Source organism: Lepidochelys kempii, chromosome 7 (genome assembly GCF_965140285.1).
Source record: "Lepidochelys kempii isolate rLepKem1 chromosome 7, rLepKem1.hap1, whole genome shotgun sequence".
Lineage (NCBI taxonomy): Eukaryota > Metazoa > Chordata > Testudines > Cheloniidae > Lepidochelys > Lepidochelys kempii.
Window position 1 is genome coordinate 2,095,490 of NC_136386.1, and position 15,909 is coordinate 2,111,398.

General features: G+C 50.0%; 1 protein-coding gene across 3 annotated transcripts in view; it reads right to left on the reverse strand.

The window, feature by feature from the left end:
* The window catches only part of FAM107A (family with sequence similarity 107 member A), a 71,586-nt gene extending 60,797 nt beyond the window's left edge, over window positions 1-10,789 (reverse strand). The window contains exons 1-2 of one of the 3 annotated variants that reach the window (XM_073350914.2): window positions 10,645-10,789; window positions 8,218-8,365 (exon numbers count right to left, since the gene is read on the reverse strand). In XM_073350914.2, coding sequence (XP_073207015.1) covers window positions 8,218-8,241 — 24 coding nt within the window. In that variant the 5' untranslated portion in view covers window positions 8,242-8,365; window positions 10,645-10,789. Of the gene's footprint in view, window positions 1-8,217; window positions 8,890-10,644 lie in introns of those variants that run through there. The other 2 variants (XR_012159744.2, XM_073350913.2) reach the window with 2 other exon arrangements.
* Between the last annotated feature and the right edge of the window lie 5,120 nt (window positions 10,790-15,909).

Below are 15,909 nucleotides of genomic sequence, written 5' to 3' on the forward strand. Positions count from 1 at the left end.
ACTCCATTGGAACAAATGGAATTATATTAGGTGCTGCTTTGACCCAATGTCCAGTCTGTGGCAAACAGATGCTCATTAACAATATGCTCTTCAGAAAAGGAAGCCCTCCTTTTAGGGTTGGTTGGGCTACAATGCTTGAGGTTGTGCTTGCGTTCAGATGCTGATCCACCTGTGAGGCTTGGAAGAGAACTCATCTGTTCAGCAGTCTGGTGACACTGATAAAAATGGCATCGCTGCCTCCTGCCATACTGAGAACTGGAGGAGGAAGAACCAAAAGAAACACAACTTTTCCTTAGTTCTTTATTTGCTACCTTTGCTGTGCCAGTGGCAGATTCAAGAGGTAGATGCTCGTAATCTGGGACAGCCTTACCATGGACTAAGCTTTGAAAGAGACACCTCTTATGAACATACGGTCACATGGCTTTACTTTGTTACCTGTACCAAAGCCAATGAAAAGGGCAAGGGACCTGTTATTTATCAATGCACAGTTCTCCTCCCGTTAGAGAAGAGGTAAGTATAAGTAATATTAGCCCATTTCCTTCTAGGGATTTTATTCCAGGATTTAGCTTGTATTTTAGAATTGAAATATTGACTCTTGTAGCATTCGTCATCTGTGCAGCATGAATTATCTGGTTTGATGAAATGATCGTACTTGCAATTAATGTATGACTAACCATATTTTATTTGAAATTGCAGGAAGCAGGGTCATTTTGAAACAACAGGGCTATTTTGGACTATCCTGTGTTTGCATCAATGGGAGCTACAGGGACTCCGTACCTTTGAACAATCAAGGTACCGTTTCATTTCTTGGGGAGCTGTCTTTATACTTGGGAGGGGACGGTAGGTAAAAATCTGAAGAAATTAGTAGGAAGAGCTCACTCTTATCTGAAGCTTCTTAAATAGAAAAGAGTTGAAGTATGCAACTTTCTTTAACTTCTGTAGTGCTGCAGTATGATCTCAGCAATAGCCTGATATACCGTGTCAGTTGGGTGTCTGGCTGGTGAATCTTGTCCTTATGCTCAGGATTTAGCTGATCACCATATTTGGGGTTGGGAAGGAATTTTCCTCCAAGGCAGATTGGCAGAGGCCCTGGGTTTTTTTTGCCTTCCTCTGTAGCATGGGGCCCGGGTCACTTGCTGGAGGATTCTCTGCTTCTTGAAGTCTTTAAACCACGATTTGAGGACTTCAGTAGCTCAGACATAGGTGAGGGATTTGTTACAGGAGTTGGTGGGTGAGATTCTGTGGCCTGCGTTGTGCAGGAGGTCAGACTAGACGATTGTAACGGTCCCTTCTGACCTAAATATCCGTGAATCTGTGCACCTATGAAACGGATGGAATGTAAAGTTGCACAGTAGGTACCATTACACTACGGCTCGCACAGCACATAGCACTGACTGCTGTAATGGTAGCTGCTCTAAATCGGGAGCAGCTCAGCTCTCCAGAGATTACAGGCTATCAAAGGCTACAAGCTGCTTTGCTTTCACTTCCTATGGACTTGGGGCCTGGTGACAACCGGTTTCCCATACCAGTGGCTGATGTCTCCGTCACTGGGCTGTGTCATTGTCTGTGGATAAGTGGAACTGACAGAATGAGTTGATTACAAGAGAGGTAAGCTCTTGGGTGTGTTTAACTATCTCGATGATCAGCAGCAGTCAGAAAAGTAATACAGAGATGTGGGAGTGAGGGGATACAGGACACTGGCAGAAATACAGCCGAGTACAGAGCAGTTCTAGTGATCCTGGCAACATCTGTGTGGTATATTTTATTTTTATGTAGCATCCTTAAATGTGTTTGCGTGAGTCACATGGTGGCAAGGGAAGAGGCCACCTGTGATGGGTCAGCTGACCCCATTTGGGCTTAAAAGAGGGCACCGGGGCTCTAAAGAGAAGAGCTGGTCAGGAAGGGGCAGTGAGAGCTGCCTGGGAGGCCAGAGATTGGGAGGTTGCAGGAGGTCCCTGAAGGAAGCTGTAGGTGGTTCCTGGTCGAAGGCAGAAGATGAGAGTAGTGGAGGCATTTGCTTGTGGAGTTGCCACACTGGAGAGCTGGGACGCGGCGGGGCTGAAGGCAGGAGAACAGCTGAGGGAGTTGCCTCCTGGCATCAAAGCTGGAGAGCCAGAGCAAAGGGCCAGAGAGGGCTGAGGGCAAGGGGAAGTGGATAGGGAGGCCACTTGTCTGGTTTGATTCCGGCCTGGCCTCTCTTTGGCTGGTTTGTCCTCCATCCGGTCCTAGGAGAAAACCAGAGGTGGTTTTGTCCAGTATCAGATGGGGGCACCATTCTGAAGAGGGCGCCACTCCACCCCTCTGACCTAACCTCGCCCGCTGGAAGCGGGTCAGGCTGGCGGGGCCGGGGCGCTCTAGAAAATGGCGTCCCCCATGTGGCGGGACCTTGCACACGCCGGGCATGTGAGGTCATGCTGGTGGGGGCGGGCCCATGCTGTTCCCAGAAGTGCGTGAATGTCCGATGTTTCGGGAATTTGTGAGCAGCAGAGGGGCTTATCCACCGGCGGCTGGGAGCTGGAAAAGGGGGCGGATATGGGTGGTCCCCTGGTGAGGCAGAACTCCCAGCAGAGAGGATGTGGGGGTTCCTGCTGGGAAGAGCATGGTTACAGTCCAGCTGTGCGGGCTGGGGTGGCTGTCTTGCTGAAAGGTCCAAAGAAGTATCTGGGTGTGGTGGAAGACGCGGGCATGTGGTATGTGCTAGGTCAGTGGACTGGACAATGTGAAGCATTAAGGACTATAAACAGTGGCGACTATGGAGAAGTGGACTGAGTCTGGAGCTTTTGTTATGGAGTATTTTAACTATGTTTTGGTAATAAACTGTCCCAAAGGAGGGAATTATTGAGACAAGAAAGCCTGTGTGACGTTAATGGGGACTCTGAAGGAAGGAATTTGAGGCCAGCATGCCTGTTCTTCCACTGGGGGGTGCTGCAGGTGGGCTTGCCCTATAACAGACTAGAAATACTGACAGGCCGAGGAGTAGAGCACCGTGGCAGTAAATAAAGAAATGAGTTACACAGGCTGACTTCACGGCTTTGGTGGAGTTTTCAGTTCCAGCTGCTGCTTCCAGTTTAACACTCTTGACCTACGGCATATCTCCAGTTCTCAGAGACGCCAGACCCTTCCCCTTGACTATAACTACACCTCTCCACAAGGAGAATTTAAAATAGACGACCAGGCTGGTGCAGCATGCTTCATTTGCTTAAGCAACCCCCCTGGTCATTGTCTGAAGCCTTCTTCCTAAACCATTGGACTGCTGCCTTCAATATTTCATACCTGCAAGCCGCGCTCCCGGCTGCAAGGGAAGGGGAACCGAAGATGAGCCGACACCAGGGTAATGTCTTTGCAGTGTTGTGGAAGCCTGACATTCCGGAGAATGTGTAGCCAGTGTGTAGCCAGAACTGCCACTGAGAAGGTGGCCGGCTCTGCCAGCCAAAGCTTGGGGCCAGCATTGCTAATGTCTTAAATGTGCTGGTGAGCAACAGATGCAAGGAAACCCCAGACACAACAGCAGAGACATGAAAGAGCAATTCCACTTCCGTCCCACAACGCTTCCTGCAGTCTCTCCTCAGAACTGCAAACCAGTCTCTGGAGTCACTCCCAGACAGGGCTGGTGAGCTAGATTAGCCTAGGTCGATCCACTATAAATCTAATAACCCCCCCATTGCCTTTATTCCCCTCTATCTTACTGGTGACTGCGGAGCCTGTGCTGTGCAAAGCACTGGGCAGAGGGCCTGGCCCTGAGACCTTTTCACCCTGATCTCCTCCTTCCTGCCCTCGGCCATGTTCTGCGCCTCCCATTGCATCTTGTCCCTGGTTTAGCCCCGATCTTGCGGTTGATAGCTCTGGAGCCGATCCATGCGGAGCCGGTGTCCCCACATGAGGCAGCGATGGTGAAGCGGCTGCAGCCCTGGAAGGGGGAATTGCATCAGATCCCTGACCTAGGGCTGGCGGCTAATGCCCTGCGGACACACTGGCGTTCTTTGCTAAGTCCTATTGTTCTGCTGATGTCCTGTACATCACAATCCACTTATTTTAATCCCTCAGTGCTGCCGTTCTGTTCTAAATCTGAGAGGTACGAAGCTGGGACAGCTCCTGACTTCAGTCCTAGCTTGGGTGTGACGTGCGTGAAGCCCCATATCAGGCTTAGCCCTTGGGCACTTCCTTGTGCAGGTCCTGCTCTTTACACCGGAGCTTTCCTGGGCCTGGCTGAGGGAAGCCAGCTGTCTGGGGCAGCGTATTTAATGCAGCTCTTAATGACGCCTGTGAAGACTTGGAGAAAACCACCACGCAGTCTCCGTTAGCACAACCTGGCCAGGACCGGCAGGTACAGCTGGGGAGGAGGAGCTCACGCAGGAGATGTCATACATGGGAAAAGAAGAGCCAGCTGGTCCAGAGGGACCAATACTAACATGCCACTGGGCAGTAATGCTCCTCCCACACAGCACCAATGTGCCAGGATGGAAAATTCCTCCTTGACTCTCACAGGCGATCAGCTCGCTCCTCGTGCAGGCCCTAGTCCCACCTTGTGCCTGTCGTGTGTGGCGGCAGATGTCTTTCCTTAGGTTGCACAAACACTGCTAATCTCTCGGTGTGGCTCCCGCTGCGGGCCCCAGGGTACGCTTCCACGCAGCCTGTCAGTGTCGCAGATCCCCGGTTCTCATCATCTGAGACAAGGAGCACAGGCTATGGCCTGAGTCCTTGGCTGCAGCGAGGAGTACACAGTACTGTTCATCAGGGCCCTGTGCACAGGGCTGGTCCAGCCATGTAAATCGGAGCTGGAGAGGAGGTTAAGAGACCGGACTGGACAGAATCCCAATTCCCAAGACAGAATCCCAATTCCCACCCCTGCCACAGACACCCTGTGTGTCCCTGAGCGAGTCACTTCTCCTCTCTGGCTCAAACAATGAGAAGTCCTTGTGGCACCTTAGAGACTAACACATTTATTTGGGCATAAGCTTTCGTGGGCTAGAACCCACTTCATCGGATGGCTCAGGTTCCCCAGCTATAACGTGGGACTGCTGACGTCCCTGCCTAGCAGGACACCTGGGAGGCTGAATCCAGCAGCACAGGAGGGGCTCAGATACTGCGGGGATGGATGAAAGTCCTACCCACATAACCAGAGCCAAACGTCTCCACAAAGCAAACAACTGGGGCTAGCTGGCAGGACTCACAAAGGGCTGTCAGTGGGGCATAGCTATATCCTGGCCACAGCCCCGATACTGTCCGCAGAGAGGCGTGTCATTCAGGGGCTGCTATGGCTGCCCGAGGCCAGTTCTCCTATGGTTGGCTAGTCCCTTGTCCTTTGTTCCTGTGTTTTCCAGGGCCGAGCTACTCACTAGACATTGTGGCAGGCACGTTAAATCCGGCTCTTGCTGCTTCACTTTTATGTATCAGGCGAAACTTTGTCTGAGCACACGCAGGGAGTTTGTAAATGCCTGCGAAGGACGCCAGAGAAAGGAGGTCAGCATTTGGGAACCCCTGATTACAGCCCATCAGCCAGGCTAGCTTCTGTTCGGTCCCATGGACTTTAACTCAGTGCTGGAGGAAAGAAAGGATTGCACCATTTATGCACAACCTAACCATACCTAGGAAACAGGAGCAAAGGGGCTTTCCCTCCTACTGCCATCAGATTCACTCTAGACCATAAAAAATGGACCCACAAGTCATTAGCCTTTAACAGGTCTTCCTGCTTAACCGCCGCTATCCAGGGCCACATTCTTTTGTCCAACCAGGCAATGTTGTGGTTGTTGCAATGCAAGTGAAATCTGTGACCTTGTTTGTACCCACCCAAATCAAGTCGTCTCCAAACCAGCATCTTTCAGAAGCTTGTCAGAGTCAAGCCTGCTATACTGGAAATGCCTGTATTTTGTGGGGGCTGCCATTCACTAGCGACTGCGCAGGGGTTATGGAGAGGCCAGGCGATTGGGGGGACTGGCCCCAGGGCAGCACTTGTGAGGGGGTTTTTATTGTTAAATTAAAAAATGCTGTTACCTTGTCCCCGCTCAGCTCCTAGCACAAGGCTTGGTGTAACTTAGAAGGCATCGAAGTGTGTTTCAGGGCTGCTTTGGTACAAATTCAGTCCTCCGTCCTGCAGACTTCGGGTACATCATCATTCAAGCCAGGTGCAAACTCCAGCTCCATGAGACATCCCTGATGGAGCTAGAAGTATACGCGCAGGGAGCGAGCAGCAGTAGGGGCTAGCTGCTGTGAGCATGGACGTAGGGGCTCCGATGGTACCATGGTTGGGGTGGCTATCCCCTCCTGCCACTTCCAGCACCGTGGCTACTCTCAGTCAGAGGTAGCACAGGCATGTCTCCTCGAGCAGGAAGTTACACTGTGCAGTTCAAATGCAGCTGCACTGTGTGTCAGTGTTGGAGTGTATGGACGAAAAGGCCATAGGTTATGGACGTTTGCAGATGACACAAAAATTGAGGGAGTGGTAAGTAATGCAGAGGAGAGGTCCCTGATTCAGAGTGATCGAGCTCGCTTGGTAAACTGGGTGCAAGCAAGGTTATTTTACTTCTGTATTTGGCACTGGTGCGACCACTGCTGGAGTCCTGTGTCCAGGTCTGACGCCCACAATTCAAGAAGAATGGCGATAAATTGGAGAGGGCTCAGAGAAGAGCCATGAGAACGATGAAAGGATTAGAAAATTTGCCTTATAGTGAGAGACTTAATGAGCTCCATCTATCTAACTGAAGAAAGAGAAAGTTAAGGCGTGACTTGATCACAGTCTATAAGTGCCTATGCAGGGAAGAAATATTTAATAATGGGCTCTGCAGTCTAGCAGAGGAAGATCTAGCCAGATCCAATGGCTGGAAGTTGAAGCTAGACAAATTCAGACTGAAAATAAAGTGTAATTTTTCGACAGCAAAGGTCATTAACCACTGGAACAATTTCCCAAGGGTTGTGGTGGATTCTCCAACACTGACAGTTTTGAGATCAGGATGGGATGTTTTTCCAAAAGCTCTGCTGTAGGGGTTGTTTTGGTGGCGGGTCTCGGGCCAGTGTTATACAGGGAGTCAGGCTAGATAATCACAATGGTCCCTCCTGGCCTTGGAATCTATGAATCCGTAATTGCTGCCACCTCTGTTCTCTGCCAATGGGATCTGACGCTGAATGTGCCCTTCTGGGGGAGGGGAGTTAATGAGAGAAGAGAAAGAGAGGAAACCTTTTAAAAGAGCGCTCCTGGCGGATGAGGGGAGGGAGAGTCTCAGCTGAGTTTCACTGACAGAGGAATCCTGCCTTGCGTACTTCATGGTGAGTGAGCTGTGAACAATGTACAGGGCAAGAAATATTCCTGAGAACCTGTCATGCTTTTGCCTAATGAATACATTCAGGGGAAATGCTGAGCTGCTTGCAGGTGATTCTCAAACAGACAAGAGGCTACATTAAAGAAATGATGTGTGATGAATATTTGCTCAGCTGTAGCCTCTAACATGTTTTCTCCCTGTGGAGGGTCATTTTTGACAAGAAGTGTGTAGGCAGGCCAGAGAGGAGTGCTCTTTACTGCAGGGGAACTCGTTGGCATTTTTTTTAGACTAATGAAATGAAAAAAGAACGCCATGAGCAGCTACTAGTGACGCCAGAGTGCTGAGTTGAGCAACAAGAACAATCCCAGGAGGTCTCCTTCACTTCTGGCGCTGGCTTGCTGATGCCCCCCTGGAGCCATACTGTAGATGATCTACAGAGAATGCAATTTACAGACCTGCACACCCATTCACTTGACACATCTCCCCAGTGCGCCAGAACCCAAATGCTGCCCTGCTTTCAACATCGCTCAGAACTGTCACAAGCTAAGTTGGTAAAACTCTGCTGCCCTTCCCTGACAGGATTAAAAACATCAGATATGTGAGTGAACATTGTCATTGGCAGTGATTGCAAAAACTAAGCCCTGTGTGTGTCTGTGTGTGTGGGTCTGTGTAACCCTCCAGCTTCCAGACATATCACTGTTCAGTCCCACCCCACGCTCCTCATTGGCTCTAGAGAGCTCCCTAAAGGAAGGACAATTTATCAATCTGATCAGATCGAATTACTTCACCCAGCTGACAGCGTTTGACACCTGCGTCCACACCAGCGGCTTCTGGTCTCTAATCCACCACTGAACAGCCTGGGCAGCGCACAAAGGGGTGAAGTAGAGCTACATGTGAGCAGACAAGTGTCATCTCTTCAAAGCCACCAATGCTGAAGCATCAAAGAATGAAGGCATCCCATTACCTTTTTCCCGTGAGCTGCTCCCATGGTACAAGTTCAGTGTCCAGGAAGCCTCCCCCAAATCTCCGGCAGTCCCTCCAAATTGTCCTCTTGGCTTGCGCTTGCAGGGAGTCGCAGGCTCCGTGTCGTTCTGTGGTGTTGTCCACACAATCTGTGGAGAGGCATGGGCTGCATTAAACACTAGGGAATGTGCAAACACACAGCTCCTGGCACCCTGACAGCTCCAGTTTATTCCACAGAGCAACGCAGGCAAAAATCAGCAGGATCTTAAAGGAGATGAGCATCGAAGTTTTCCTTTGACTTCTTCTCCTGCCACGTAAAGAACTCACTTTTGTATACCTAATGTCTGACTTGCACACAAGGTCTGCCCAGGCACAAAGGCAGCTTTCATCCTGTAGATGCCTGGCTTCTAAGCTGGGTTCCTTATTCTGAAAGGCTGTGGAAGATTATAGTAATTGTACTTGACAGACCAAGATGTCACAGAATGCAGAGCTGATCTGTGAAAGAATTCAACCTGCTGGGCTCGGCTGGGCCCCAGCACTAGGAGGTCCTTGTTTGCTAGTGGATTTGTGCCATCCTCTCTAGCCATTTGTCTTGCACTTCACGATGGCTTGGCAGAGACGCCTTGAAAAATAAGCCCATTTCCCCACTCCCAAGAGAAAGAATGCAGGATTATTATTCAGCGGCTAGGCTGCTGCTCCTGCACTCGGCGTCTGCAATCCCAATCAGGCAGCTCTTCAACTTCTGCAAGTTCTTGAGGCTGCTCACAAACAAGCATCTTAAACAAAGATGTTACATAACGTGAACTGTGTGCGCGGCTTAGCCCCAGTGGGCGCCGGCCGCCGAACCGCACCGTATAAAGGCCTTGTCCTGCATGCTGACTCTGGCTGAACTGGAGTTCTGCCCAGCTCAGACAGCCCCCAGGGCCAATCCGGTGCGGTGCTGAGCACCCTCTGTTTCTGTTGAAGGCAGCGTGAGATGGGGAGGCTCAGTTCCACTCAGGACACTTGTCAATGGTCTTTAATAAACTCACCAGGGACGATCTCAGTCATGGAGAATCCTTTCAAACCGCTAGTGACTGGAGCCCCTGGGGTACCCACTGCCCCTTGTGGAGCTACTACAGTCAAACGGTTTTGTCGAAAAAGTGGCTAGAGTCAGGCTCCTAAGGCCACGCTTAGGCACCTAGAGACATGGGTGGGTTTTACAAAGTGCTGGGTGATCACTAGCGTCCAGTACCGCCAGGGGGAGCTGCTCGGCCGCAGCACTGCTGAAAAGCTGCCTGCTCGGCAAGCTGCCGAAATATGGATTTAGGCGCCTGACTTTAAAGCCCCCGTTTTTTGACCCGCCTTACTCATTGCTCAATCACGGGATCAAAAGTAGAGTCTCTGCCCAGAGCCTGAAACCTGAGGGCCCCTTGGAAATCCTTCCACTCCAACCACAACCACACCGTGGCCTTGTGGGAAATATTTACAACTTGCATTTAATCTGCCCTCGCGTGGAATCCCTGCTTTCTGAGGGGAATGAAACCAGCTGACAGATTAACGCTGGCAAGGCACAAGGCGTGTGGATTGCAAAAGCTACTGCAGTTGTTACATGGCCCTCGTTTCTCAGCGCTGATATGGGGTGTGTGCATAAGCACTTGGCTTTAACAGCAGTGTTTTTACAGCACAGTTGAGGACCTATTTGTGAGAAATCATGACTTCATTAAACGTATTGGAGAAGCACATAAGGCTCTTGGTAGAAAGGTAAATGCCAGGCAGGCTCCTGACAGTAAAAACATTTTGATAAGTCTGTCTGCTTTTTGCAATAACCTTTGAAAGTTATTAAAGGGAATTTTGCTTTTATTTGTATTTAAGAAAAGAAACTGCAGTTTACTTTTCCTAATTGTTTTTAGGGTTAGGGGATCTAGGGTTCGAAATCTAGAGAAATCTTGCGAGAGGGGAAATATTGCCTCTTGGAGGCACCCGTCAGAGTTGGCAGCAACAAGGGCTGGGTTCAATATCTAGGGGATCCATTCCAATAACACAATGCAAACCGGCTCGAGCCCCCACCCAGTGACCTGGGACAAATATATACCACCCCCGCTGGGCGCCTCCAAGAGGCAATACTTCCCCTCTCGCGTAGTCTGAGTGTAGCAAAAAGCCTTTTAATAACAGAGAGAAACAATGTGGCATTATGTTGGGGAAACACCACCAACAGGATTCATAACACAACCCATGAGCAAAAACAACCCCACCCCAGGCAAATTGGGGCGTGTCCTTTCCCTTTGGTTCTTGAGTCCAGCAACCCCAAATCACCCAAAGTCCCAAAAGTCCAATGGCCCAAAAGTCTCTGTCCCTGGTCAGGGCAGCCCCAGAGTTCGAAAGTTTATCTGCGGAGCTTTACCTCCCAACCTGGGTGGAGATGGGACGGGGGTAAGAGGCACCTTACGTGATCTGAAGCTGACCGCCCCACAGCTCCATAGGCCTTCGCTCCGCTCCGCTCCGCCAGCCACCCCACGAACTCCTTTGCTCATCTCCGCGGCCCACAAGCAGCTCCCGCTGTCCCACAAACTGCTCCACCAGCCTGTCTACAAGGCACTCCAGCCAGCCCACAAACTGCTCCACAATATATCTTCAGGCTCCCCCCCTGCTTAACACAACGCTCAGTGATTTCAGCTCTTAGTCAGTTCAGCTTTTTGGTGAATTCAGCTTCTAGTAGGGGAGCCTCAGGGCTGGTGCACCATTAGCCCAAAGTGAGCTCAGCAGCCTGTAACTAGACTTCTCATGAAATCAAAATTAGCTCTGATATTCTACAGTGGAGAGAGAAGGAAGTGTAATTAGCATGAAAGTCCCTCACCAAGAGGCCCATGCCACCAAGTATTAATACTTGTCCCCAACCTCTCTCAATTCACAGAGTTTTGGAACCCATGACCCTTGCCTAGCGAGTGCTACTTAGTTGATGGTGAGTCCCTCCATCATAACAAAAGGCCAAGTACAGTTCCCAGCATAGTTCCCATAATCAGGGTAATAACAATTTATTCTTCCTGCCCCAATAACAGAGACACTGGGAATCCCACAGCAGCTAAAGTGACCATTTGGGCAGCTATGGCCTCATTCTAGGCGGGGTGCGTGTGCCTATGCAAATGAGATCAGCCCCTGAAGTTCTTTTCCACAACTTGCCACACCTCACCACCAGATGTCAGGGTGGAGCTCATCCTGACACTGCTTACATCAGTGACTTGCCCAATTTCTCACAAGAACATATGGCAAAGCCAGGGATAGGCCCCACTTCTCATGGGTCACGCTCAACTATCTATCTCAGGGATCAGCAACCTTTGGCACGCAGCCCACCAGGGTAAGCCCCCTTGCCGGGCTGGGGCCAGTTTGTTTATCTGCTGTGTCCGCAGGTTCGGCTGATTGCAGCTCCCATTGGCTGCGGTTCACCGCTCCAGGCCAATGGGGGCTGCGGAAAGTGGCGGTCAGCACATCCCTTGGCCCGCGCTGCTTCCCACAGCCCCCATTGGCCTGGAGCGGCGAACCGCGGCCAGTGGGTGGCATGATCGGCCGAACTTGTGAACACGGCAGGTAAACAAACTGGCCTGGCCCGCCAGGGGGCTTACCCTAGCAGGCCGCATGCCTGATCTATCTATTTTATCTTATCTACTAGACCAGACTGTCCCTTCCTGCAGTCATAAGAATGGCCATACTGGGTCACACCAAAGGTCCATCGAGCCTCCGACAGTGGCCAATGCCAGGTGCCCCAGAGGGAATGAACAGAACAGGTAATCATCAAGTGATCCATCCCCTGTTGCCCATTCCCAGCTTCTGGCAAGCAGGGGCTAGGGATACTTCAGAGCATGGTTTTGCACCCTGCCCATCCTGGCCAATAGCCATTTCTGGACCTACCTCCATGAATTTATCTAGTTCTTTTTTGATCCCTGTTATAGTCTTGGCTTTCACAACACCCTCTGGCAAAGAGTTCCACAGGTTGACTGTGTGTTGTGTGAAGAAATACTTCCTTTTGTTAGTTTTAAATCTGCTCTGCTGCCTATTAATTTCATTTGGTGGCCCCTAGTTCTTGTGTTATCAGAAGGAGTAACACAAGAACCTTAACATAAGAACATCCTTATTTACTTTCTCCACACCAGTCATGATTGTATAGACCTCAATCGTATCTCCTCTTAGTAGTCTCTTTTCCAAGATAAAAAGTCCCAGTCTTATTACTCTCTCCTCATTCGGAAGCTGTTCCATACCCCTAATCATTTTTGTTTCCCTTTTCTGAATCTTTTCCAATTACAATGTAATTTTTTTGAGATGGGGCAACCGCATCTGTATGTAGTATTCAAGATGTGGGCATACCATGGATTTATATAGAGGAAATATATTTTCTGTCTTATTATCTATCCCTTTCTTCATTATTCCCAGCATTCTGTTCGCTTTTTTGACTGCCGCTGCACATTGAGTGGATGTTTTCAGAGAATTATCCACAGTGACTCCAAGCTCTCTCTCGAGTGGTAACAGCTAATTTAGACCCCATCATTTTATATGTGTAGTTGGGATGATGTTTTCCAAGGGGCACTACTTTGCATTTATCAACACTGAATTTCACCTGCTGGCCCTGGGGGGCCCTCTTCTGCCCGCCTCAGGGACCCAGCCACTGGCCTGCATGTGGGGTCCTACCCACTGACCCCGGGCCAGGGGCTCCACCGCCAGCCCCAGGGTTCTGCCTGGCCGCCTGCCCCACAGACATGGTCCCAGCCACCAGCCCCACGCCCAGGGCTCTGCACCCACCGCTAGCTGTGAGCACAGTCTCTGCTGCCCTACCCTGTCTCTGTCCACACCTCCCAGAGCCACATCCCTGCTCCCAGCCGCAGCTTTAGGGGGCGGTGAGGGGTGCAGACAGGGGTAAGAGGGGTGCAGCTCAGCACCCCAACTCCAAAAACTGTTCCAGCACCACTGCTGTGCACTGAATGAGGCCAGGACTGGTGGAAAAAATCATATGTGATCATGAAATTAAAGACTATAGAATCATGAACACAGTTTGTTCTGGTCTACAATTACAGGTAACCCATGTTCTTCTTCCATCCAGCTCACCTGGTTGCTGACAACCGTTTTCACCTGCCATTAGATTTCCTAGCCCAGACCATGCTCAAGAGGCAGAAGGCAGTCTAATTGAGGCTTTAGGCCAGACATCTTCCCAGCCTTTAGGCACTTGATGCACACAGGCGTTTCAGATCTGAATGTGGCTCGGCTCATGAGCTGAGCTGGGACACATCTGGGCTGGCCTGTTTTGCCGTATGTGTCTGTGAAATAGGGCTTCGGGGCTCTTGCTCCTCTTGAACTTGTACAGACATTGCCCCGCTCCCAAAGGGGCTCTGTCAAAGGCAGCCCTGCATTCTGAATAGCCCACGGGCTGTTACCAAATTCTGTACAACTCTGCCCTGAATAAGATCCACAGCAAACACAGGGAGTCATGTATCTACATGAAATCTCTTAGTAGGGACCCTGGTGAAGTTTGCTCAGCATCAGATGTCTAGTGAGACTCCAAAGCACAAGGTGAATCACTACTGTCCTAGGACAGCAAGCTTTGGTTTTCTAGTAGAGATTTTAAACATGTAGCCTGTGTTCCCAGCTCTCCTGTGGGAAGGTTTCCACCTACTGGTTTGAACCTAGAATTACAACTTGTTAAATGACAGGTTTCAGAGTAACAGCCGTGTTAGTCTGTATTCGCAAAAAGAAAAGGAGGACTTATGACACTTTAGAGACTAACCAATTTATCTGAGCATAAGCTTTCGTGAGCTACAGCTCACTTCATCGGATGCATGCAGTGGCAAATACAGTGGGGAGATTTATATACACAGAGAACATGAAACAATGGGTGTTACCATACACACTGTAACGGGAGTGATCACTTAAGGTGAGCTATTACCAGCAGGAGAGCGGGCGGGGCAGGGGAGGGGAACCTTTTGTAGTGATAATCAAGGTGGGCCATTTCCAGCAGTTGACAAGAATGTCTGAGGAACAGTGGGTGGTAGAGGGGGGGAATAAACATGGGGAAATAGTTTTACTTTGTGTAATGACCCATCCACTCCCAGTCTCTATTCAAGCCTAAGTTAATTGTATCCAGTTTGCAAATTAATTCCAATTCAGCAGTCTCTCGTTGCAGTCTGTTTTTGAAGTTTTTTGTTGAAGAATTGCAACTTTTAGGTCTGTAATAGAGTGACCAAAGAGATTGAAGTGTTCCCCCTCCCTGCTCTCCTGCTGGTAATAGCTCACCTTAAGTGATCACTCTCATTACAGTGTATATGGTAACACCCATTGTTTCATGTTCTCTGTGTATATAAATCTCCCCACTGTATTTTCCACTGAATGCATCCGATGAAGTAAGCTGTAGCTCACGAAAGCTTATGCTCAAATAAATTGGTTAGTCTCTAAGGTGCCACAAGTCCTCCTTCAACTTGTTAAATGCGTTTATCATTCTTTCAGAAGTTTCATTTCTCAATAGCCACAAGTGTGTCTCTCAGCGAAGGGTAACAGTGCCGGAGTCTCTCCCAACTCCTTTTGTTTTTTAACCACTGGTGTGTCCCCTGTAACTCCACTGGAGCTTTGCTTCCCTGGAGTCGCTCTGATTTCCACTGATGACAGGAGAATCAAACCCATCTGTATCAAAGTTCTCCCCAGTCACTCACAGCCCAGGCTGCAGGCTGGCTCTTGCTTATCCATATGAGTAGGCAAGGAAATCTGCAGCCAGGAAGAGAACTGAGTGAAACAACTCTTGTGCCTCCCACAACCCAGGGAGTTCAACCCCCCATGTGCTCTTGGCCGATGTCCAGTGGCTCCAGCCATAAAGAAGCATGTAGGTTAAGGTTCACAGGTTTGTAAAGTCACAAGGGGTCATTATGATCTGATCTCACATATAACATGATTCCACCCACTAATTCCTGCATCAAGCTCCTAACTTCTGGTTGAGCATAGCTCAGAGAAAGATCCAATCCTGATTTCTCTCCATGGATCATGTCAGGGACGTGGTCTGCTCATTTTGGTGCACAGCCCCAGTCCCTTCCCTGCTCAGATTTCTCAGAGGAACGTCAATACGAGCTCAGTCCAGTGGATCATCTAGCACGGTATCCAGTACCGGACAGCACAATGTCTTCCCCCATTTCATGCAGACTGGGAAGATCCCTTCACAGAAATCCTCCTCTGTGCATGGATGGCCAAGGCATGCTATGCAACGCAAACCTCCACAGCAGCAGCACCCACTACGCACTTCTTGACCCCAAACTGGTGCCCATACGGGGTTGCCAGCTTCTGTAAGGCAAGCCTACTCTCTCTCCCCCCAGCGGAGTGGTGCTCTCATTCTGGGGGTATGGCACTGCAGTGTTAGGACTAGCTCACCACAGGGGGCCAGAAGTGGCTCCCTTCTCCTCCTTCCAGCCCTGTTTGTCTCAGGGAGCTCCAGGGGCAGTGAGTTCCAGAGGTTTGCTTGGTGCTGTGTGAAGAAAGGTTTTCATATGGTTTTAAATGCTCAGGCACGTCCTTCTCAGCAGCACCCCTTTGTTCAACGAGCAAGGGAGAAAGGAAAAAGCAGCTTCCAACTGCATCTTTCCCATGCTTAGAAGTCAGATTCCACAGCATATTAGTGGCAGAGTTGGGCACAGAGCCCTGACTTTAACCACTAGGCCCCTCTGCCTCCCTCGCCCGTCAGATCTCATTG